General features: G+C 39.1%; 1 protein-coding gene across 1 annotated transcript in view; it reads left to right on the top strand.

Moving 5' to 3' along the window:
• The window catches only part of LOC306847240 (oxysterol-binding protein-related protein 7-like), a 63,390-nt gene extending 58,664 nt beyond the window's left edge, over positions 1-4,726 (top strand). The window contains exons 21-22 of the mRNA XM_079381078.1: positions 3,437-3,559; positions 3,840-4,726. Of these exons, the coding sequence (XP_079237204.1) occupies positions 3,437-3,559; positions 3,840-3,951 (235 nt within the window). The 3' untranslated portion in view covers positions 3,952-4,726. The remainder of the gene's footprint in view (positions 1-3,436; positions 3,560-3,839) is intronic.
• The last annotated feature ends 21,181 nt before the right edge of the window (positions 4,727-25,907 follow it).

Raw genomic sequence — 25,907 nt, forward strand, 5'->3', positions numbered from 1 at the left:
CCAGAGCGACCTCGCACTGAACGATCATTGTTTGCATGTGTCATTGTTTTCTAATAGAATAAATGAAACGGGACAAAGTTAATCTTGTCAAACTATATATCATTCTGAGGGTCTAAGCCTCAAGCATCGACGACAGATCGCTGTTTTTCGATGGAAAGCTTATAAGGAATGAGTGGCACAAATTTGCTACATTTGTGTAAGCAGTACACATCCAAACACGCAGAGTAAAAAAGCCGTACGTACCTTTATCATTGTAATAACGAGCCACAAACGCGTCCACTGCTGAAATCCCAGTTTAGTTAGAGAGGTAAGGGTCCACAGAACAACATCCCAGCGAGCACTTTTAGTCCAGCGAAACAATAACGTTGTAATAAGGATGAATATTCCTTTGTTTACGTTTCATTTCTTCAGAGAGTTATTGTTCGCGTCCGTTATGGAATAAATTACGCTCAAAAACAGCGTCTTGGTGGTAAAAAAACAACACGGTGTTACAGCATACGGTTGTACAAAAATAATGAGACCGTCTACGGAAAAAAAAAGTCTCAGAAAAGCGGAATATAGATTATTTGAATTTGGCGCTCCCTCCTGCCGGCAGTGACGCACGCTACTGTGACGCAACTGTCATCTGAGCGGGGCATAACTTAGCGATCTGCTTTATCCATAAAAAACTGTTTTTTTTTTTCTTCTACATTTTTTATATGTGTGTATTGTGTGGGGAATGTGGCCGTGTCTGCATGATTATAATATGTATGGACGCACATCAGCGTGTTTATTAGCGACTCTATGACGGCTATCATTGTGATTCATTGATCAGCTATTATTGATTTATATGGCCCATCTGTATGATCATCATCTGAATGGAAGCACATCAGCGTGTGTTTACTGACTCTATGACCATGTCTGCCAATATCACTTCACGTCTGGCAGTGATATTTATCATTGTAATAACGAATAACGAAGAATACTTCAGTATACATACTATATACAAAGCATTTTTTTTCTATTTTTTTTTCCTTTTTATTACTCAGATTTATTTGAGCACTAAAAAATACAAAAATAATTATTTGTCTATTATTTTATAATTGAAAAACTATGCAGGAACATGTATAATGACTAAAATAGCTTGTATAATTCTGTAATCCATTTGGTGGTTATTTTTCCTCAAACAGGGGGGTGGGGGGGGACTATAAATAGTTTCAGAAAAAATCTTGCAGGAATCTCATTTTTCATGGTATCTTCTTCAAATTTGAAATATGAACTCATGAGACACGTGGCTTTCGATCCATTACTTTTCTGGATTGCTCCAGGACTTATTTCATGTATTTGTATATGAAATAAAAAAAACATTCAGTGTGGAAAAATATTTTTCAAGGCACGTCAGTGCCTATAACTTATCTTTTTGAGCATTATCAACTCTGGATGATAGATAGTAAAGCCCAGAGTCTCTTCTTTCCAAAGATACCTAATTTGTTTGTGTAAGCACACTTTGTCACAAACTGTTACCATTTTAATTTAGGTAGGTTATTTTCACCTGCGAGGCCACAAATGGCAGTGAAGGTTAACAGGTTAAAGTATCTGTATTCTAATTTTTTTTCTGTCGAGTAGCGAGTTTTTTTTTTGTGTGTTTTTTTTTTTTTTTTTTGCGCTTTGTTTTAACATTGAAGAGAAAAAATTGTCATTTGTCTGTCGATTCTGTCATAGTGTTTTATATTTATACCATCTACTCACTCAAGGTTAGTTTTAAACCTGAATGAGTTTCTTTCTTCTGTTGAACGTTCATTTCAGGTGTACGGGCTCAGAAAAAGCGCATGTCAGAACAGTGCGAGAATGAAAAGCTAAACCGGCAAGGCTTTAAAACACGCATATGTACTTTTGTGATTGGTTAAACTCTCGCGGAACACTGCACTTATTCGCAAAGTGTATAGTCTTTGCTTTAACTGAAACGCTGAGTTAACACTGATGGGAATGTATGTGGCGTTGTACAGTATATGACGGAGGCGCCAGAACTGTAACTGATAGAAAATGCGCTGTAGCACGATACTACAATATCTCTCCAAAAGCAGATCGTGGAGACATTTTTATCGTCCACGATCAAAAATCGTCATATCGCACACCTGAGCTGTGATGAGCTCTGTGGGCAGGGCTCAGACGGGATGTCCAACCACATGATGACTCAAGCTGATATGAATTCCTGTGGTCACTCAAGTTCTGTCTAGGTGTGTGTGTGCCATTCAGGCAGAGTGGATTGGCACATACCACTGAAGGATGACGGAGCGAGAAATATATATTGTGCTTTAGCACTCTTGCACCAAGTTTGTTTGGGTGGAGGCCATCCAGTCTAAACGGTTGTCTGTGGCCCCAGAAAAGATTGAAGTTGTAGAGGATACTATGGCAGCAATACAAGATACTCGTGACAATCTGACGTCTCGAGTGCCTTTGGGTCTCTCTCCCGGTTTGTGCCATCGATTAGTCTGTCGATCGGTTTCAACACTTTGTATTAACTGTTGAGATTCACTAGATTTACAGGACAGGGCTGTATGCTGAGGGGATCCGTGGTGACCATCTGCTGTGTGTTCCTCCTGTTTTGGAAGTCCAGCAAGTAACTTTGTTTCAAGAACCGCAATCCTTTGTAGAAGTTTGTGGCAGTTCATGCAGCAAATAGATTCCACGAGAGGCATTTTCTCTCGTCTGTTTGAATGTCGACAGCTGTGTTTTTCCATCTCCGGAATGTAAACTGCTGACAGTGGGAGGCAAAGAGTCTTTTTCCAAAAACTGAAATGATGGGGTTGCATGACTTTGTTCCAGAGAGTTGTGTAAAGGGTGGGTTTTAGTGAAGTGCAGCGGAGCTTCTGGTCCAACGGTGGAAACACATCGTGATTTTTGGCCTCCTAAAGTTAATGTTAAGGCATCATTGCCAGTAAATAATTTGTAAAGTTTGGTGTCAGTATCACCTTTGTCTAACAGTACTAATCTTTATTGCAGGTTAATCAACTGACTTTACGCTATTAGATACTTAGATACTCAACCCAAAAATGCTAATTCTCTCATCTCATCACCAGATGTAAATGACTTTCATCATATGTGAAGTGTAATGTAAGCGCGTTGTGAAACATTTTGTAACCGTAATAATCCTCTGTTCTTCTGCATCACTTCTCATTTTCTAAACATTTTTTTCAGTCTTTGTGTTCATTTAAAGAAAATCAGTCTATACATCTGGGACAGCATGTGGGTGAGGAAAATGAGAATTTACATTTTTGGGTGGAGTAAAGTTTTATTCATTGTACTTTGTATCTCATTTCAGTTATCAAAGTTTTGTATTTTGCCATTTTGGTCAAATTTACTTGAATGTCATTGTTTTAGTGCCTAGAACATAGCAAGTGAAGAAATCGAGATGGCTGGAAAATGTATTTGAGTTAGATATTTATTTTCCTTTTAGGCTTCTTGAAGAGGGCAAAGTGGAGGAAGCCGATAAATGCAAGGATGAAATAGAGGAGAAACAACGTGAAAGACGTAAGGCAATGACCAAGAGGGGCGAAGAGCATGTTCCACGTTTCTTTGTGTGAGTCCCAGTATTTATTCCATATTTCTGCTTCTAAAAATCTGCTGCCAATCTGAAGCAATTAATTCAGATTAAATTAAATTCTAATCCTCAGATTAATTTTACCAGAGGACCACATATGATAATGGAATATATTCTGTAGATAACATCAATATTTAGAAAAGCCATGAATGTCTGCATATTCAGAGTGAATCAACACAGATGATTCATGAACTAATACAGTTAAAGTGGAATTGTAAATACCTTATTTAAAACAATTTACAAATATTTCTTTCATCAGAAAAACCTTAGATCATGCTGGAAGAGAGGCGTGGGTGACAAATAAAACTTACTGGAAGATTCGAGAAAATCCAGGATTTGCCTGCACTGAAAATCTGGATTTGTGGTGTTGATGGATTTGAAGTCCTGAGATTTGTGACATCCCAGTGTTCTGTTAGAGAAACTCATGAATTTTGGCATGTCAGTATGGTTAGTATATGTGTATAATTATATTTTATATTACTGTTGTGAATTTTAGCATAAACCAAAGACTTCACAGGCAATGTAGGAATGGAGTTTTGGTGCTTTTTAGTCTAAATTGTGATATTCCTAAAGCCATACCACCCTCATTTTTAGTGATTTATTTAAAAATAGGTGTGTGTTAATCAAAAATACTCTCCATATTATGTGTAATGAATAGATGTCTTAATATTTTATTTTTATTTTTTTTATTGAAAGATAAGGTTTAATGTCAGGGACTTTGATATACATCATAGAATTGTCCTCCCAGGCAGTAATGGACTTTGGGACATTACACTAAGGGACATGTACTGATCGTGTTAATATATCCATCTTGGCTAACTATAGTGATTTAGTACAGAATGTTTCCCATTTTACTAGACCTGTATTTGTAAATAATGCATGTCTATACTGTTTGCTGTAAGTTATGTTTTTTTACCAGATGGATTTAATTAATTCTGGTAGAAAATCTTGCATGATCTCACTGTATAAAATAGTTTGTGCTAGATAATTCCTCAAATTAACATAACGAACTTAATTAACATAAATAACTAAATGATTTTCAACCAAATCTACTGAAAATATTTTGGTGACGTGTAATTGGGTTATGTGCAATTTCTTGTGCATTTCTAATCAGATGAGACTTGAATAAATATTAAATTTGAACACAAGTTTGCAATTGTTTTTGTCATCTGAGTGGGAGGAGGAAGGGGAGCTCTGAAAGCATATATCTGTAAGGAGGAGTGACTGCAGTGGAGGGAGAAGAGACTAGGCTTTGGGACACTTTGTGTGTGTGTGTGAAGCAGCTGCCACTTCTTTTGGGTTATTTTGTGAATTAAAACTTTTTTTTGTTTTTTTGCATTTTCCACCTTCCCCAATTCTTTCAACTTCGTTACAGCTATTGTAAGGGGAAAAAAAACTGAAGTTGAAAATCTTGATTAAAAGGTTAATTGCAGTATAGCAGTGACTAAGTATGTAGTACCTTGGGTTCAACTGAGCAGCACGGGTGAACGGAAAACCCCTGCAGTGCGTGTGGGCCCCAATCACAGAACATTCTAAAAGGCATTCACAAATCACACATGGTTTTGCTTTGAAAAGATGTTATATAAAATGGGGCCTACAACAGGTGTTTGTGTATTATTATTATTGTTGTTGAGGAATCCTCCTGTTATTGCTGAAATCAAATCGAATGACTAAAATCACTGCATATTATATGGCCTATACAATGTTATGTAAAAAAATAGATTTGAACGCCATGTCAATAACTACTTTTATTTGGCTCCACTCTCCAATCAAACACAACACACCTCACCTTTTTTGCACTAACAGTTACATGGTAACAAAGCATAACAGTAAACAGTCATTTAACAACGTAAATGGGGACAGCCATTACTAACATTTAACAAAAGCTGCCCATATTAAAAATGTTTCTTACATATTAAATGAAATCTTATTTGCAATGCAGAAAGAACTTCTTGTGCGTAGAACTTCTAACACATTAAGAATCTTGTTTGGTACTGGGGGGAAAGAGAAAAAAAAAAGGAAAAAACAGAGACGACAAGAAAAGCATGGGGGAAAAATAAGGCACAAGACAGTTTACCCAAAATCCCTGACCCTGAGTTGGAGCTGATTAACTCCCGTTGGCAGATTCCTGATAATTTTAGGCAGTTGCAAAAATCAGACATTACTTTACAGCCCCTGTTCCAAAAGCTGTGTGAGGTAGATGGCAAGGCTGTGGGTGTACCAAAATTTTGGGGGGATCGGTACATTTTAAAGAACAGCCTCTTGTACCTTGCTGATATAGAGAGTCCTAGATTGGTAATACCCAGAGCACTGCATCAGATGATCCTACATCTAGGTCACACCATTCCTTGGTCATGACATTTAGGTCAACAGAAAACATACGAACGAATCAGTCAAAGATTTTACTGGCCAAAAATGTATCAAGATGTGCAAGAATATGTAAAACTTGTTCTGAATGTCAAATGGTAGCACCGGTTCGTAAATCAGATAGAAGTTATCTACAACCTTTGCCTATAATTGGAATCCCATTTGATCGTATAGGGATGGATATAATAGGCCCTTTGGTAAAGAGTAGTTCAGGTCACCAATTTGCACTCGTAATCTGTGACTATGCTACTAGATTCAAGATTCAAGAGTTTTATTCGTCACATACACAATTATACAGAGTATAACCAGCAGTGAAATGTAGGTCAGGTCCGCTCCAAGGACAGTGCAATTATAAAGTATACAAATATTAAGAGAAGAAAAGTAGAAAAAAATAAAAAAAATAAAATAAAAAGAATAAAATAAAAAGATAGATAAAAAATATAAATATAAATGTGCAGGTCAGTATGTTGTTGACTTAAATAGTACTAAGAGGAATGTGCAAAATAATGTGCAAAAAAGTTGTACAGGGTATATAATAGCAGCAATATGAGGTAGAAAAAATTATGAATAGCTTATTGATATGGTGATATTTACATGGAGTCAAGTGATGTTATGACACAGAGTTAGAGTTTAGGAGCCTGATGGCCTCCTAAGTCTCTCAGTTTTTGCCATCAGGCTACGGAAGCGCTTACCAGATGGAAGCAAAGTGAATAGCTGGTTACCAGGGTGATTTGAGTCCTTGATTATTTTGACAGCTCTATTTTTGCAGCGTTTGAGGTAGATGTCCTGCAGAGAGGGGAGAGCAGACCCTGAGATGCGCTCAGCTAAGCGCACAACTCTCTGTAGTGCTTTGCAGTCCTGATTGGAGCTGTTTCCATACCACACTGAGATGCACTGAGTCAATACACTTTCTATGGTCCCTGAATAGAAAGTTTTCAGGATTGCTGGTGAGACCCTGAATTTCCTCAGCTGTCGCAGATGGTACAGTCTTTGCCTGGCTTTCTTTACCTGAGTTTGGATGTGTGTAGTCCAAGTCAGGTTCTCGGAGATGTTTACACCGAGGTACTTGAAGCTACTCACCCTCTCCACAGGGGTCCCACTGATCATAAGAGGTGTGTAGGGCTGCTGCTGTCTCTTCCTGAAGTCCATGATCAGCTCTTTAGTTTTGCTCACATTCAGAGAGAGACAGTTGTCCTGGCACCATGATGTGAGTCTCTCTACCTCGTCCAAGTATGCGGTCTCATCGTTGTTGGAGATGAGGCCCAGAACCACAGTATCATCAGCGAATTTGACAATAGATGTGGAGCTGTGAGAGGACACGCAGTCATGCGGGTAGAGAGAGTAGAGCAGGGGACTCAGGACACAGCCCTGTGGGGCTCCTATGTTCAGAGTGATGGAGTTTGAGGTGAACTGGCCAACTTTCACCACTTGAGGTCTGCCGGTGAGGAAGTCTTGAATCCAGTCACAGAGTGAGGAGTTTAGGCCGAGGTCTGTGAGTTTAGATGCCAGCTTGATGGGGACTATAGTGTTGAAAGCTGAGCTATAGTCAATGAATAGCAGCCTTGCATAATTTCCATTGTTGCTATCCAAGTGTGTGAGGGAAGAGTGGAGAACGTGAGAAATGGCATCGTCCGTGGATCTGTTTGGGCGATAGGCAAACTGAAGAGGGTCCAGAGTATCAGGGATGGAGGAGCAAATGTGGCTCTTTACAAGTCTCTCAAAAACCTTCATGACTATAGATGTGAGGGCAACTGGGCGATAGTCATTCAGGCAAGAGGGTTTATTGTTCTTTGGCACAGGGATAATGATGGATTTTTTGAATGAGGTGGGAACCACGGCGGTAGCAAGGGACTCATTAAAGATAGAAGTGAGCAAACCAGCGAGCTGATCGGCGCAGGACCTCAGAACACGGCCGGTTATCCCATCAGGTCCGGCTGCTTTCCTGACGTTCACTCTCTTTAGCGCCCTCCGAACCTCATCCTCCGACACGGTGATTACAGGATCATCGCTGCTCTGCCTGTTGCTTCCAGACGCGCTGGTCGGCAGAAACGCGCCACCGCCGTTGCCATCGAAGCGGCCGTAGAAGATAATTAACTCGTCGGCCAGCAACGGATCTGCTCTCGCCTCCGCGGAGGATTTGTTTCCGAAGTCACAGATGGTCCTCAGTCCCTGCCACATCCGTCGAGAGTCGTTGAGCTGGAAATGAGACTCAATTCTCTCTCTGTATCTGTGTTTGGCGGCTCTTACTGCGCGTCGGAGAGCATAGCACGATGCTTTGTACTCGCTCGTATTCCCAGACAGAAGAGCCTCATTGTAAGCGGCGGTGCGTGTGTTAACCGCGGCACGGATTGTTCTGTCCACCCACGGTTTCTGGTTGGAGAATGTCCTTATCGTTATTGTTTCTGTAGCTTGCTCGGTTAGCGTGTTTACGAAGCTTAATGCTACATCCGTGAACTCGCTGACGTCAGAAGAACTCGCCCGGAACATGTCCCAGTCGACGTCATCAAGCGCCGCCTGCAGCATAGTCTCTGAGTGGGAGGACCAGCGCGTCACTACTCTCTGCACCGGAGGTTCCTGAACGAGCCTTTATTTGTATCTCGGTGTTAGAAAGATGGCGGCATGGTCCGATTTGCCAAAAGCCGGTAGTGAGCGGGCTTTGTAGGCATCCTTGAACTGAGTGTAGCAATGATCCAGTGTGTTTGGTCCTCTAGTTGGACAGGATACATGTTGGTAAAAGTTCGGCTTGACCTGCTTGAGGTTGGCTTTGTTAAAGTCCCCCGCGATGATGAAGGCAGCGTCAGGATGTTTGTTAATGTGGCCGCTGAGCACATCGTGAAGTTTAGACAAAGCCAAGCCAGTGTCCGCCTGTGGTGGAATGTACACAGCAGTAACAATTATCGATGAAAACTCCCGGGGCAGATAAAATGGGCGGCAGATAATGGAAAGATGTTCCAGATGAGGCGAGCAGGAACGCGACAGAATGGAGATATTCCTGGGGTCACACCATTTCTTGTTGATCATGAAACATACTCCTCCACCCCTGGATTTACCGGCCTCTGCTGTTCTGTCCGTCCGAAAGACAGAGAAGTTATCACTCGGCATTACAGCAGTGTCCGGGACCGAGGACGAAAGCCACGTTTCTGACAAACAAAGGATGTTACAGTCCCTAATGTCCCGTTGGAAACTAATCCTGGCTCTAAGATCGTCCATCTTATTCTCCAAGGATTGGACATTAGCGAGGAGAATGCTTGGGAGAGGAGGACTGTGAGCCCTTTTCCGGAGTCTGACTCGAATTCCAGGGCGCTTCCCGCAGTGTTTCTTGATCCGTCGCCTCGGGGGGGTGTTGTTTATCTCCGCGTTCCGAAGAATCTCCAGAGGCCACGCAGGATTCGTGGATAAAGTGTCCTGAAACAGGTTGGTGTAGCGGTTTCCAATGTCCAAAAGTGTTTCTATGTTGTAGGTGATCAGTGCCGACGTGAGATGTGTAAAAAGAGAAAGTAAAACTAAGTAAAAAGGAAGGTAGAAGCAAATTCTCAGTGGAGCGAACCTAACGGCGTCCGAACACAGCGGCGCCATCTTGTGAGATACCAGAAGATCCCTTAGATATCCAGAGGTGTATCCTTTGCGTTCAATCCAAGTTAAACACATTGTGAGATGTCTGATTAGCCAGAGTTGGTGTTCCCTCTGAAATTATTACCGATCAGGGGACAAATTTTATGGCTAAACTGATGAAACTACTGTACAATCAACTAGGCATTAAAGGTGCCATAGAATGAAAAACTGTCTTTACCCTGGCATATTTAAATAATAACAGTTCTGTACATGGAAATGACATACAGTGAGCCTCAAACACCATAGTTTTCTCCTTCATATGTAAATCTCGTGATTAAAAAAGACCACTGAAAAAGAGGCGAATCAGAACATAACACCGACTGTGACGCAACAGTCAGGATCACTACGCCCCCAACATTTGCATAAACCCGTCCTTGTTCTAAGCCGGCCGAACTATCAGAAGCTCTGCAGGTATTGTAAATAAACAAGCGCGGACAACAGCGAAAATAACACAATAAATGTTATGTTCCAGGCCATGCAGGGGGTGTGAAGTGCAGGGATGGGTTGGTGTCTGTATTCAGAAAGGCACAGAAAGCAAATAACGCGAGCCACTAAAGGGACATGGTTAGCTCCTTGCTAGCGGTAGCCTGTTACAGTACATAAGATTTCACTCTCAGTAAGGAGAGATGAGGATGATGGCGAATGACTTACAGATCCTGAGCACCACTGACAAGCATCTGATCTTGTGAAATGTGTGGTAAGTACTGTTGCTCCATAATGTAAACATAGTTTGTGTGATCACGTCTCTTGAAAGTGAACGATCGATGGATCGTTCAAAAGCAGTTTCAATGCCTCGCATATTAATAACGGCTCCCTGATGCCCGCGTTTTATATACAGTATAATTACCCGACGATATAACTGCGAGAGAAAGTATTTAAATATATATTTTCCTCCCTGTGCTTCCTTCTTGCTGATGAGCCGTACTGTGAAACAGCCAATCAGAGCAGAGCTCATTATTATTCATGACCCTGCCAAATAAGCCAATAACAGACCGTTTCATTCTAGGCAGAAATCCTAGGGTTGTAAATGGACATGTAAAATCGTTTCTGGAGATTTTTTGCCCTTACCTAAGCCACATACCTTCTGTGTAGATATCAGAGAACAATTTAAAATACTGTATCAAATGCATTCTATGGCACCTTTAAGGGAATTAGAACTACGCCATTTCACCCTCAAACCGATGGCCTCGTAGAACGCTTTAACTGTACATTGAAAAACATGCTTAAGAAGTTTGTTGACGAGTCTGGGAGGGATTGGGATAAATTACTTCCTTTTCTTCTCTTTGCATATAGAGAGGTCGCTCAATGCTCAACTGGTTTCTCTCCTTTTGAGCTTTTGTTTGGCAGGAAAGTTCGTGGCCCTCTGGATGTGCTCAAAGAGGGATGGACAGCAGAGAAACCAACCCAGTGTAGTATCGCCTCTTATATCTTACAGATGAGGGACAAGTTGGAGACTTTTAGGTCTCTGGCCAAAGAAAATCTACTTGCTGTTCAGCAAAGACAAAAAGTATGGTATGACACACATGCTAGGGAACGGGACTTGAAACCTGGACAGAAAGTTCTGGTATTGTTACCCTCAGGCACAAGCAAATTGTTGGCCAAGTGGCAGTATGTTGTTCCTTGAAAATTGGGCTCACTAACCTATGAAATTGTATGCCCTGAAAGAAAGCAGCCTAAGCAGGTCCTACACGTAAATCTCTTGAGGGAATTCAAGGAGAGAGTGTCTGATCTTGAGGGCCCTCAAGATCTAAAAGACCAAGTGATGATGGTGAGAGCAGTAGTGGAGGAAGAGGATGAAACTGATATGGAGCCAGTTCGATCACCTCAGGAGGTTCCAGGAGACCTCTCACAATTGGAAAACCATCAACAAATGCAATTAAGCAAAGTAGTCCAATCTTTTCCCTTTCTTTTCCAGAGGGGTATTCCAGAAAGCTTGGTTAACTTACCATTTGGTAAATCATAACCTCTGGGTTGATTTACCCCAAACCCGCATACCATGAGTATGTCGGTTCCAAAACACCTGAGAAGAGTTAGTTTAATCAACCTCCTACTGGTTACCCAGAGTTAATGCGCGTACATAAAGGCGTTTTCAATGGATCGCCGATTTCACGAGTCAAAATGGAAAATGACAACGAAAAAAAGAGAGCGGCATACTTTACTGAGGCGGAGTTGGAGGTTTTAATGCACGCATACGAAGAATTCAAGCCAATATAATGAAAAAAAGCATCACGGCTGCATGGGCTAAAGAAAGAGAGTTGGCTTGGCAAAAAATAACGGACAGAGTAAATGCGTGAGTGTATTAAATTGCAAATTTGATATTGCCTCCCCTTTTATTATAGTGCACAATAATTAAACACCCCTTCCGCATCCTTTTGACTGTTAAATCACTACGAAAGCATTTACTTTTCCTGCCATTCATTTCTTTAGATTAAAATACCAGTGTATATTGACTAGGAATATATGGTTTCTTATTTAATAAGGTGTAATCCTTCTGGAGCCAGAAGAACTTTGAGCCAAGTCAAAATGAAACACAAACATTCTGAAAAAAGGTAATATTTGATTACACAATTACTGAACTATTTATTAAACACGATTTAGTATATTCTTTCTGTCATGTAGCTAATAGAAAGAAGGCTGAAGCCCGTCTAACTGGGGGGGCCCACCACCATCTCCCCTCACCCCATCTGAGGAGCTGGCTCTGTCCCTTAATAAAGGGCGACCAGTGGTTGCTGGCATTCCAGGGGGCACTTCATCACACACACCATGCACCACAAGTAACATGGTGAAATGTGATTTGTTCTCATTATGACTTAATATATTACTCTGTCACTTATAAAGGCTTTTTGAACATGCTTAACGTTTTTATGCAGGCTTACTTTATTTAACTACATATGATGTATAGGCTACTGTGGTCTTAGTTATATTGCTTTGATATTTTTTCCTGCATTATTGGTTTCTCTTTGATAATATTGAGAATTGTATGGGTTGTATTTTCTTATAGATGCTGACAGAGGGATTGTATTATTGGACCCTACAGAAAGAACACAGTCTGTCACAGCTGTAAGTGTTTTGTTGTCAGGTACCTTTAGATATTTTTTTATGTTTATTTTTGCCAGATAATGTATACTTGCATATTTCCACTGAAGGATGAAGATGACAATGAAGAGACCACATCTGCTGTGACAGAAGTGGACAATGCTGGTAGATCCACTGAGGTATGATGCACACCATTATAATGCATGCCCCCTTTTTACATTAGAGTAACAAACTGTCATTGTCCTTTCACAGTACATACCTGGGGATTTGCCCACAGATGAAGGTCCTTCAACCTCAGCGCACAATCTAACTGGAGTAAGAATTTGAGTGCAGAATTTGAGTGAATATTGTCTGACTGAATCTCACTTATTTAACTTTTTTTGCCTTCCTAGTTGCCAGCAAAGGAGCTGTATAAGGTCCATCTTCAAAAACAAATAAGAAAAAGTGACATGGAGATGGACCTTATACAGCTTCAAATTAAAAAAGCAAAACTTGAAATTTAATAACTGGAGCATCGCCTTAAGGTGAGAACTTCTGATTAAGCTGTTGCATGTTAAAAGTGTTGTGTATATAAAGCATTGTAATAAAAAAAACCATTTTATTTCATTTTTACTTTCATTGTTTTGCAAGAAATGAACTGCAGAGCAGACCAGTGCAAACATTTTAATAAAAGTAATTTTGACAAATCCTGTCTCTCAATAATCTTCCATCTCTGTTGTGTGCAAAACCCTGTTGGGGGTCCTCTGGGCCATCTTCCTCAATCCAAGGAGGGTGGCTCTCTCCTCTTATAGTGGCAATGTTGTGAAGCACAACACAAGCCACTATGATGTCGCATGCCCTCTCTGGACTGACCCGGAGCCCACGCAGACACTGAAACCTAGACTTCAGGATCCCTATGGTCCTCTCCACCTTGGCCCGTGTTCGGCTGTGAGCCAGGTTAAAGCGAGTCTGTGGTCCGGGATCAGGTTCAGGGTAGGGTGTCATTAAATAGGGCAGACAAGGGTATCCTCTGTCCCCCAGCAAGTAACCATTGTACTGTCCTGTAATGATTCAAGTGTACAATACAAATATAGTAAAAAAAAGAATTTGTATACAGCAAAGCATACCCTCCTGAAATGACTGACATAATGATGACTCGCGGAAAATTCTGGCATCATGCACAGATCCTGGCCATTTTGCCTCCACATTAGTAATGATGTGGGTTGCCTCACATATTACCTATAGTTAGTGGGAAAAAGTAATGAGTTTAATGATTTTAACAAGACAAAAAATTAGGAACACAAAATGAAATTGTTACCTGCACATTGATACTATGAATAGATTTCCTATTAACATAGTCTCCCTCATTTACTGAAGAAGCTTTAATAGGAATGTGTGTGCCATCAATGCACCCAATTACATTTGGAAATCCTGAAATAGAAAGTCATATATGGAAGTTTAAAGTGTGTGTGTGTGTGTGTGTGTGTGTGTGTGCAGGATGAATACATAGATATAAATAGTATGACTACATATTTAATATGCGTCATAGATTTTACTACAAAGGACAAACCTGTCACTCTGTGGAATTCCTCTTTAATAACACGCAGAGGTTTATGCCCAGGGAACTGTACAAACGTGTGTAAGAATCGTTTAAGTGCCAGACATACTGTGCGAACGGCTCTACACACAGTTGCCTTTCCCACATGCTCTGCATCGCCCACATTGTACAAAAAATGCCCTGACACGAAAAACCGAAGTGATATGCACAGAATGTTCTCTGTTCTAAGCGCAGACCCGCGGTTTGGGATATTTGCAATATGTGGTCTCAAGAGATGTGTTAAATAAATTAACGAATCTTTTGAAAATCGATAACGCTCTTTCAAATAATCATTAGGAAATGAAAATACATCAATTCGCGGTCTTATAACTCTCTCCCGGCTAAAAAAACCTCGTATAATTTGTGCCTCGATGTCCACAGGATCGTCATCAAAAGGGCACGCCATGCTCAGTAACCTTCTGAAACAAACTAACCCTGGAACATAACCTGCTACCGAGCAGGTTATCTTCAGAGAGTAAGTTCCTATGGTTACATACATACCCAGAAAGTTACCTCCGTTTTTGGAACCGAAAGTTTAGGTTATCCACTAACTTAACCTTAAACTTACCCGGGTATGTCACATAACCTGCTTTCTGGAATACCCCCCAGGAAAGACCTGGCCGTACAGAGATCCTTACCCATAACATCATCTTGAAAGACACCACTCCTGTTCGGCAGAAACCCTACCGAGTTTCGGAGAAGATGGTAGAACGGCTAAGAACCGAGATTGAGACCATGCTGAAAATGGGGATTATAGAACCGTCCAACAGTGAGTGGTCAAGTCCCATACTACTGGTCCCTAAAAAGGATGGAGGAATTAGGTTCTGCACTGATTTTAGAAAGTTAAACAGTGTATCGTGTTTTGATTCCTATCCAATGCCTCGCATCGACGAGTTGATTGACAGACTGGGTAAAGCATCCTATATGACTACCTTAGATTTATGTAAAGGATATTGGCAAGTGCCACTTGAGCCCTCTTGCAAGCCCTATACTGCATTTCGATCTCCCACTGGGTTATACCAATATACAGTTATGCCCTTTGGTTTACATGGAGCACCGGCCACGTTCCAAAGGTTAATGGATCGTGTACTGGCAGGATGTGAGCAATATGCAGCTGCCTACCTTGACGATGTGGTGATTTACAGTGGATCGTGGCAGGAACATCTGCAGAATCTTACTGACATTCTGAAGAGGCTTCAGGAAGCTGGGCTCACGATTAACACAACCAAATGTTCTTGGGCTCAGACGGAGGTGAGGTACTTGGGGTACTTACTACGACATGGACAGATCAGACCACAAGTTGAAAAGCTCAAGGCTCTTCAAAACGTTACTAGCCCTCAAACTAAAAACAGGTGAGGTCCTTTCTTGGTCTAATTGGCTGGTATCGGCGATTTATTCCCCATTTCGCTTCATTGGCTACTCCTCTGACAAATTTGACCAAGAAGAGTCCTGCAAAATTTTGTTGGACCAATGATTGTGAAGAAGCCTTCAATTCTCTTAAAGACTTATGTCATGAACCAGTGTTGCAGAGTCCCGATTTCTCTAAGAGATTTATTGTACAAGTGGACGCATCCGATGTTGGGTTGGGAGCAGTACTGATCCAAGGAGAGGAGTATGAAGAAAGACCAGTACTGTTTCTGAGTAGAAAACTATTTGAAAGAGAGCAGAGATACTCAACAATTGAGAAGGAAGGTCTTGCCATTAACTGGGTGGTGGACTCCTTGCGTTACTACCTGCTGGGACGTGAATTCACGTTACGGGCTGATCATCGGTCATTGAAATGGATCCAAACAATGCAGAACAGTAATTCAAAGATACTGCGCTGGTGTTTGACTCTGCAGCCATATGTGTTTACAGTTGAGCACTGTCCAGCTAAAAAAATTATTTTATTGCTGATTATTTATCCCGTTTGCCTAACTCAGACCATCCAGAGGGGGAGAAGGGGAGAAAATGTGATGTGGCACTCATGGTGCAACTCAAAGAAAAACCCAGACCAAACTGTTTTGGAAGGTCTTTATTTTGTTAGTTCTTTTCAAGCGGCGGTCACATGAAAGGTGCACATTCCATGGTGACTGTTGTTAGAGAGAAATATTCAGGATGAAGTTGGACAAATAATGGTTATATATTAATGTTCATGTCTTTTTGTCTTACCGGTTCCTGAAGCTGCCTACTAGGAGTGGCCCGCAAACAGGAAGCCGATTATATGCTACTTTGCAGGGGAGGGGTTGGTCTATTAAGAATGTTTAGACCTAATCATAAATGGTTGTTTATCTGCTTTTTAAGGTAATAATATAACTTGTTAGGGGTGATTTATTATTAAAGTGCTGTCTGTAAGCTTATAAATCCTCTGTAACTTGTATAATGTACCGTTAGTACCTGATGAGGGGTTACGATTGGTCAGTTTGAAAATGGAGGAGATTAAAAGAGAAGGGTGTTCGTTGGGTCAGTAGCCAACGGTGTATCCTATTTTTGATATGAATTGAGTTGTATTTTGAACAGTTCTTTTGTTAGTTTTTTTTCTCTTGGGTAAAGTCTTAATTTATATTGGATATTTTGCTATGGTCCTTGAGACACCTTTGTGGAATTTGTAGCATGTGGAATTAAAAAAACAATTTTTTCCATGGACCATTCTGGAGTTTTTGTTTTTTTTGCTGTTTGCTTAGCCACTGCATCGACCATCTTACCACAGAAACATCTTTCATGTACTTGAGCTTTACTCAAGGGTGGTGTTTACCCTTTACCCTTTACTAAGGGTGGTGATGGCGCAGTGGATAAGACACATGCCTTTGGTGTGAGAGACCCGGGTTCGAATCCACTGTGAGACACCAACGTGTCCCTGAGCAAGACACTTAACCCCTAGCTGCTCCAGAGGCGTGCAACCTCTGACATATATAGCAATTGTAAGTCGCTTTGGATAAAAGCGTCAGCTAAATGAATAAATGTAAATGTAAATGTACTCTTAAAATTGCATAAACCAACTTTCTCTCACTGAGAAAGGAGCTTTTTAGCAAATCTGGCCTTGCTTTGTCTTCATTTGCCTAGTTGCCCTTAAACACAGCATTAGTGTTCTTAGAAGGTTTAAACCTTCATTTGCTTTCTCTTCATTTGCTTACTTGCACTAAACACAGCATTAGAGTTCTTAGAAGGTTTAAACTAGTGATAATGTGCTTGGATGCTCAAACATGACCTGCTCTGCAAAAAAACTTTAACACATGAAAATCTGTCTTCAAAAAGCAAATAACATTACATTTCATGAGAAAGAAACATATTTCATGTACTTGAGCTTTACTCATAAAATTGCATAAACCAACTTTCTCTCACTGAGAAAGAAGCTTTGCAGAAAATGTGGCATTGCTTTCTCTTCATTTGCCTAGTTGCACTTAAACACAGCATTAGTGTTCTTAGAAGGTTTAAACTAGTGACAGTGTGCATTGAAGCTCAAACATGACCTGTTCTGCAAAAAAACTTTAACACATGAAAATCTGTCTTCAAAAAGCAAATAACATTACATTTCATGAGAAAGAAACATCTTTCATGTACTTGAGCTTTACTCTTAAAATTGCATAAACCAACTTTCTCACACTGAGAAAGAAGCTTTTCAGCAATTAAAGTTGTGGCTTTGCATTCTGTTCATTTGCTTAGTTGCACTAAACACAGCATTAGTGTTCGTAAAAGGTTTAAACTAGTGATAATATGCATTGAAGCTCAAACATGACCTGCTCTGCAAAAAAACTTTAACACATGAAAATCTGTCTTCTGCATTGCAAATAACATTACGTTTCATGAGAAAGAAACATCTTTCATGTACTTGAGCTTTACTCTTGAAATTGTATAAACCAACTTTCTCTCACTGAGAAAGAAGCTTTTCAGCAAATGTGGCCTTGTGTTCTCTTCATTTGCTTATTGCACTAAACACAGCATTGGTGTTCTTAGAAGGTTTAAACTAGTGATAATGTGCATTGAAGCTCAAACATGACTTGCTCTGCAAAAAAACTTTAACACATGAAAATCTGTCTTCTGCATTGCAAATAACATTACATTTCATGAGAAAGAAACATCTTTCATGTACTTGAGCTTTACTCATAAAATTGCATAAACCAACTTTCTCTCACTGAGAAAGAAGCATTGCAGCAAATGTGGCCTTGCTTTCTCTTCATTTGCCTAGTTGCACTAAACACAGCATTAGTGTTCTTAAAAGGTTTAAACTAGTGATAATATGCATTGAAGCTCAAACATGACCTGCTCTGCAAAAAAACTTTAACACATGAAAATCTGTCTTCTGCATTGCACATAACATTACATTTCACGAGAAAGAAATATCTTTCATGTACTTGAGCTTTACTCTTAAAATTGCATAAACCAACTTTCTCTCACTGAGAAAGAAGCTTTTCAGCAAATGTGGCTTTGCGTTCTCTTCATTTGCTTACTTGCACTAAACACAGCATTAGTGTTCTTAGAAGGTTTAAACTAGTGATAATGTGCATTGAAGCTCAAACATGTCTTGCTCTGCAAAAAAACTTTAACACATGAAAATCTGTCTTCTGCATTGCAAATAACATTACGTTTCATGAGAAAGAGACATCTTGCATGTACGTGAGCTTTACTCTTAAAATTGCAAAAACCAACTTTCTCTCACTGAGAAAGAAGCTTTTCAGCAAATGTGGCTTTGCGTTCTCTTCGTTTGCTTAGTTGCACTAAACACAGCATTAGTGTTCTTAAAAGGTTTAAACTAGTGATAATATGCATTGAAGCTCAAACATGACCTGCTCTGCAAAAAAACTTTAACACATGAAAATCTGTCTTCTGCATTGCAAATAACATTACATTTCATGAGAAAGAAACATCTTTCATGTATTTGAGCTTTACTCATAAAATTGCATAAACCAACTTTCTCTCACTGGGAAAGAAGCTTTGCAGCAAATGTGGCCTTGCTTTCTCTTCATTTGCCTAGTTGCACTTAAACACAGCATTAGTGTTCTTAGAAGGTTTAAACCTTCATTTGCTTTCTCTTCATTTGCTTACTTGCACTAAACACAGCATTAGAGTTCTTAGAAGGTTTAAACTAGTGATAATGTGCATTGAAGCTCAAAGATGACTTGCACTGCAAAAAAACTTTAACACATGAAAATCTGTCTTCTGCATTGCAAATAACATTACATTTCATGAGAAAGAAACATCTTTCATGTACTTGAGCTTTACTCATAAAATTGCATAAACCAACTTTCTCTCACTGAGAAAGAAGTTTTGCAGCAAATGTGGCCTTGCTTTTTCTTCATTTGCACTAAACACAGCATTAGTGTTCTTAGAAGGTTTAAACTAGTGATAATGTGCATTGAAGCTCAAACATGTCTTGCTCTGCAAAAAAACTTTAACACATGAAAATCTGTCTTCTGCATTGCAAATAACATTACATTTCATGAGAAAGAAACATCTTTCATGTACTTGAGCTTTACTCATAAAATTGCATAAACCAACTTTCTCTCACTGAGAAAGAAGCATTGCAGCAAATGTGGCCTTGCTTTCTCTTCCATTGCTTATTGCACTAAACACAGCATTAGTGTTCTTAAAAGGTTTAAACTAGTGATAATGTGCATTGAAGCTCAAACATGTCGTGCTCTGCAAAAAAACTTTAACACATGAAAATCTGTCTTCTGCATTGCAAATGACATTACATTTCATGAGAAAGAGACATCTTGCATGTACGTGAGCTTTACTCTTAAAATTGCATAAACCAACTTTCTCTCACTGAGAAAGAAGCTTTTCAGCAAATGTGGCTTTGCGTTCTCTTCGTTTGCTTAGTTGCACTAAACACAGCATTAGTGTTCTTAAAAGGTTTAAACTAGTGATAATATGCATTGAAGCTCAAACATGACCTGCTCTGCAAAAAAACTTTAACACATGAAAATCTGTCTTCTGCATTGCAAATAACATTACATTTCATGAGAAAGAAACATCTTTCATGTACTTGAGCTTTACTCATAAAATTGCATAAACCAACTTTCTCTCACTGAGAAAGAAGCTTTGCAGCAAATGTGGCCTTGCTTTCTCTTCATTTGCCTAGTTGCACTTAAACACAGCATTAGTGTTCTTAGAAGGTTTAAACCTTCATTTGCTTTCTCTTCATTTGCTTACTTGCACTAAACACAGCATTAGAGTTCTTAGAAGGTTTAAACTAGTGATAATGTGCATTGAAGCTCAAAGATGACTTGCACTGCAAAAAAACTTTAACACATGAAAATCTGTCTTCTGCATTGCAAATAACATTACATTTCATGAGAAAGAAACATCTTTCATGTACTTGAGCTTTACTCATAAAATTGCATAAACCAACTTTCTCTCACTGAGAAAGAAGTTTTGCAGCAAATGTGGCCTTGCTTTTTCTTCATTTGCACTAAACACAGCATTAGTGTTCTTAGAAGGTTTAAACTAGTGATAATGTGCATTGAAGCTCAAACATGTCTTGCTCTGCAAAAAAACTTTAACACGTGAAAATCTGTCTTCTGCATTGCAAATGACATTACATTTCATGAGAAAGAGACATCTTGCATGTACGTGAGCTTTACTCTTAAAATTGCATAAACCAACTTTCTCTCACTGAGAAAGAAACTTTTCAGCAAATGTGGCTTTGTGTTCTCTTCGTTTGCTTAGTTGCACTAAACACAGCATTAGTGTTCTTAAAAGGTTTAAACTAGTGATAATATGCATTGAAGCTCAAACATGACCTGCTCTGCAAAAAAACTTTAACACATGAAAATCTGTCTTCTGCATTGCAAATAACATTACATTTCATGAGAAAGAAACATCTTTCATGTACTTGAGCTTTACTCATAAAATTGCATAAACCAACTTTCTCTCACTGAGAAAGAAGCTTTGCAGAAAATGTGGCCTTGCTTTCTCTTCATTTGCCTAGTTGCACTTAAACACAGCATTAGTGTTCTTGGAAGGTTTAACTAGTGATAATGTGCATTGAAGCTTAAACATGACTTGCTCTTCAAAAAAACTTTAACACATGAAAATCTGTCTTCTGCATTGCAAATAACATTACATTTCATGAGAAAGAAACATCTTTCATGTACTTGAGCTTTACTCATAAAATTTCATAAACCAACTTTCTCTCTCCCAAGAAAGAAGCTTTGCAGCAAATGTGGCCTTGCTTTCTCTTCATTTGCCTAGTTGCACTTAAACACAGCATTAGTGTTCTTGGAAGGTTTAACTAGTGATAATGTGCATTGAAAGCTTAAGCATCTTTCATGTATTTGAGCTTTACTCATAAAATTGCATAAACCAACTTTCTCTCACTGGGAAAGAAGCTTTGCAGCAAATGTGGCCTTGCTTTCTCTTCATTTGCCTAGTTGCACTTAAACACAGCATTAGTGTTCTTAGAAGGTTTAAACCTTCATTTGCTTTCTCTTCATTTGCTTACTTGCACTAAACACAGCATTAGAGTTCTTAGAAGGTTTAAACTAGTGATAATGTGCATTGAAGCTCAAAGATGACTTGCACTGCAAAAAAACTTTAACACATGAAAATCTGTCTTCTGCATTCCAAATAACATTACATTTCATGAGAAAGAAACATCTTTCATGTACTTGAGCTTTACTCATAAAATTGCATAAACCAACTTTCTCTCACTGAGAAAGAAGTTTTGCAGCAAATGTGGCCTTGCTTTTTCTTCATTTGCACTAAACACAGCATTAGTGTTCTTAGAAGGTTTAAACTAGTGATAATGTGCATTGAAGCTCAAACATGTCTTGCTCTGCAAAAAAACTTTAACACATGAAAATCTGTCTTCTGCATTGCAAATAACATTACATTTCATGAGAAAGAAACATCTTTCATGTACTTGAGCTTTACTCATAAAATTGCATAAACCAACTTTCTCTCACTGAGAAAGAAGCATTGCAGCAAATGTGGCCTTGCTTTCTCTTCCATTGCTTATTGCACTAAACACAGCATTAGTGTTCTTAAAAGGTTTAAACTAGTGATAATGTGCATTGAAGCTCAAACATGTCTTGCTCTGCAAAAAAACTTTAACACATGAAAATCTGTCTTCTGCATTGCAAATGACATTACATTTCATGAGAAAGAGACATCTTGCATGTACGTGAGCTTTACTCTTAAAATTGCATAAACCAACTTTCTCTCACTGAGAAAGAAGCTTTTCAGCAAATGTGGCTTTGCGTTCTCTTCGTTTGCTTAGTTGCACTAAACACAGCATTAGTGTTCTTAAAAGGTTTAAACTAGTGATAATATGCATTGAAGCTCAAACATGACCTGCTCTGCAAAAAAACTTTAACACATGAAAATCTGTCTTCTGCATTGCAAATAACATTACATTTCATGAGAAAGAAACATCTTTCATGTACTTGAGCTTTACTCATAAAATTGCATAAACCAACTTTCTCTCACTGGGAAAGAAGCTTTGCAGCAAATGTGGCCTTGCTTTCTCTTCATTTGCCTAGTTGCACTTAAACACAGCATTAGTGTTCTTAGAAGGTTTAAACCTTCATTTGCTTTCTCTTCATTTGCTTACTTGCACTAAACACAGCATTAGAGTTCTTAGAAGGTTTAAACTAGTGATAATGTGCATTGAAGCTCAAAGATGACTTGCACTGCAAAAAAACTTTAACACATGAAAATCTGTCTTCTGCATTGCAAATAACATTACATTTCATGAGAAAGAAACATCTTTCATGTACTTGAGCTTTACTCATAAAATTGCATAAACCAACTTTCTCTCACTGAGAAAGAAGTTTTGCAGCAAATGTGGCCTTGCTTTTTCTTCATTTGCACTAAACACAGCATTAGTGTTCTTAGAAGGTTTAAACTAGTGATAATGTGCATTGAAGCTCAAACATGTCTTGCTCTGCAAAAAAACTTTAACACATGAAAATCTGTCTTCTGCATTGCAAATGACATTACATTTCATGAGAAAGAGACATCTTGCATGTACGTGAGCTTTACTCTTAAAATTGCATAAACCAACTTTCTCTCACTGAGAAAGAAACTTTTCAGCAAATGTGGCTTTGTGTTCTCTTCGTTTGCTTAGTTGCACTAAACACAGCATTAGTGTTCTTAAAAGGTTTAAACTAGTGATAATATGCATTGAAGCTCAAACATGACCTGCTCTGCAAAAAAACTTTAACACATGAAAATCTGTCTTCTGCATTGCAAATAACATTACATTTCATGAGAAAGAAACATCTTTCATGTACTTGAGCTTTACTCATAAAATTGCATAAACCAACTTTCTCTCACTGAGAAAGAAGCTTTGCAGAAAATGTGGCCTTGCTTTCTCTTCATTTGCCTAGTTGCACTTAAACACAGCATTAGTGTTCTTGGAAGGTTTAACTAGTGATAATGTGCATTGAAGCTTAAACATGACTTGCTCTTCAAAAAAACTTTAACACATGAAAATCTGTCTTCTGCATTGCAAATAACATTACATTTCATGAGAAAGAAACATCTTTCATGTACTTGAGCTTTACTCATAAAATTTCATAAACCAACTTTCTCTCTCTGAGAAAGAAGCTTTGCAGCAAATGTGGCCTTGCTTTCTCTTCATTTGCCTAGTTGCACTTAAACACAGCATTAGTGTTCTTGGAAGGTTTAACTAGTGATAATGTGCATTGAAGCTTAAACATGACTTGCTCTGCAAAAAACTTTAACACATGAAAATCTGTCTTCTGCATTGCAAATAACATTACTTTTCATGAGAAAGAGACATCTTGCATGTACGTGAGCTTTACTCTTAAAATTGCATAAACCAACTTTCTCTCACTGAGAAAGAAGCTTTTCAGCAAATGTGGCTTTGCGTTCTCTTCGTTTGCTTAGTTGCACTAAACACAGCATTAGTGTTCTTAAAAGGTTTAAACTAGTGATAATATGCATTGAAGCTCAAACATGACCTGCTCTGCAAAAAAACTTTAACACATGAAAATCTGTCTTCTGCATTGCAAATAACATTACATTTCATGAGAAAGAAACATCTTTCATGTATTTGAGCTTTACTCATAAAATTGCATAAACCAACTTTCTCTCACTGGGAAAGAAGCTTTGCAGCAAATGTGGCCTTGCTTTCTCTTCATTTGCCTAGTTGCACTTAAACACAGCATTAGTGTTCTTAGAAGGTTTAAACCTTCATTTGCTTTCTCTTCATTTGCTTACTTGCACTAAACACAGCATTAGAGTTCTTAGAAGGTTTAAAATAGTGATAATGTGCATTGAAGCTCAAAGATGACTTGCACTGCAAAAAAACTTTAACACATGAAAATCTGTCTTCTGCATTGCAAATAACATTACATTTCATGAGAAAGAAACCTCTTTCATGTACTTGAGCTTTACTCATAAAATTGCATAAACCAACTTTCTCTCACTGAGAAAGAAGCTTTGCAGCAAATTTGGCCTTGCTTTTTCTTCATTTGCACTAAACACAGCATTAGTGTTCTTAGAAGGTTTAAACTAGTGATAATGTGCATTGAAGCTCAAACATGTCTTGCTCTGCAAAAAAACTTTAACACATGAAAATCTGTCTTCTGCATTGCAAATGACATTACATTTCATGAGAAAGAGACATCTTGCATGTACGTGAGCTTTACTCTTAAAATTGCATAAACCCAGGGCCGGCGCTCCGCACACGCACATCACGCACTGCGCGTAGGGCACCAAGTGCTTGGGGGGGGCACCAAAAAATCTGGGTCGTGAAAATATCATCACAATATAGGCTACTAGTATAAATAACAAATAAAATATTTCTAGCATGTTAATATACAAACGCAATACAAAAGTAATATAGGCCTAGACCAAATTAGTCGAGAAAAAGGTGAATCTCTGTGCCAGTCTCCCTCTGGTGCCCCCCCCTTCCCCACCTCCCAGTGGTCTGTTCAATTATGCTTCAATCAATTTCAAATTTGGCCGACACCGACCTCAGACATGGCCTCGAAAAGGCACCAAGAGTCGGGGGCGGAAAAAAGAAAAAAGAAGAGACAGCGGGATGATGCTCGCGCGTCGCTTGCAGGTAAGACAATGTTTTAAATAAAAATGTTAGTTTTGTGCGTGTAGTATGCATGTCCAGGGGCGTCGGCGCGTCCGCGTCGCTAGTAGCGCAAAAGATCCGGGGCTTTAGCCCTGCATGTTGAGTCTTTTATTTTAACGGGGTCCGGCGGTTTCTCCCCCGGGAAATTTTGAAACTTGGGCTGTTAAAGATGCAGTTTGTTTGAGAAGGAAAGGAAGGCCAATCGTTGGGGTCCTCATCGTCATATTTGAATGACAAATAAAGCTAATTTTCCCCCTAGGTAGGCTATACGTTACAGATGTGTGTGCATATAGCTATTAGTGCAGAACGTTCCCTATTGTAATTTCTTCGCTTCAATATAATGCCTATCTGCCTCTTGGTAAGGTGAACTTTAGAAAAACCCTGCAACTGAACGTGATGTGATTTTGCCAAATTAGACCGCTTAGATAAAGTTTTTTCGTTGTTGTTCTATGCGGTCATTTTCAAGAGGTTCGGCCAAGGGCGACATCTGTTGGTGAAACTGAAATTAGAAAAAAAAAAACCACAATCTCAGTGTTTGTATATTTTCATATTCACAGAGTTGTCAAATTATTAGGGCTGGGAAAAGATTAATCTCGATTAATCGCATCCAAAATAAAAGTTTGTGTCTACATGATATATGTGCGTGTACTGTGTATAATTATTTTGTATATAGAAATTATATATACAAAATAATTATACAA

This window comes from Barbus barbus (genome assembly GCF_936440315.1).
Source record: "Barbus barbus genome assembly, chromosome: 27".
NCBI lineage: Eukaryota > Metazoa > Chordata > Actinopteri > Cypriniformes > Cyprinidae > Barbus > Barbus barbus.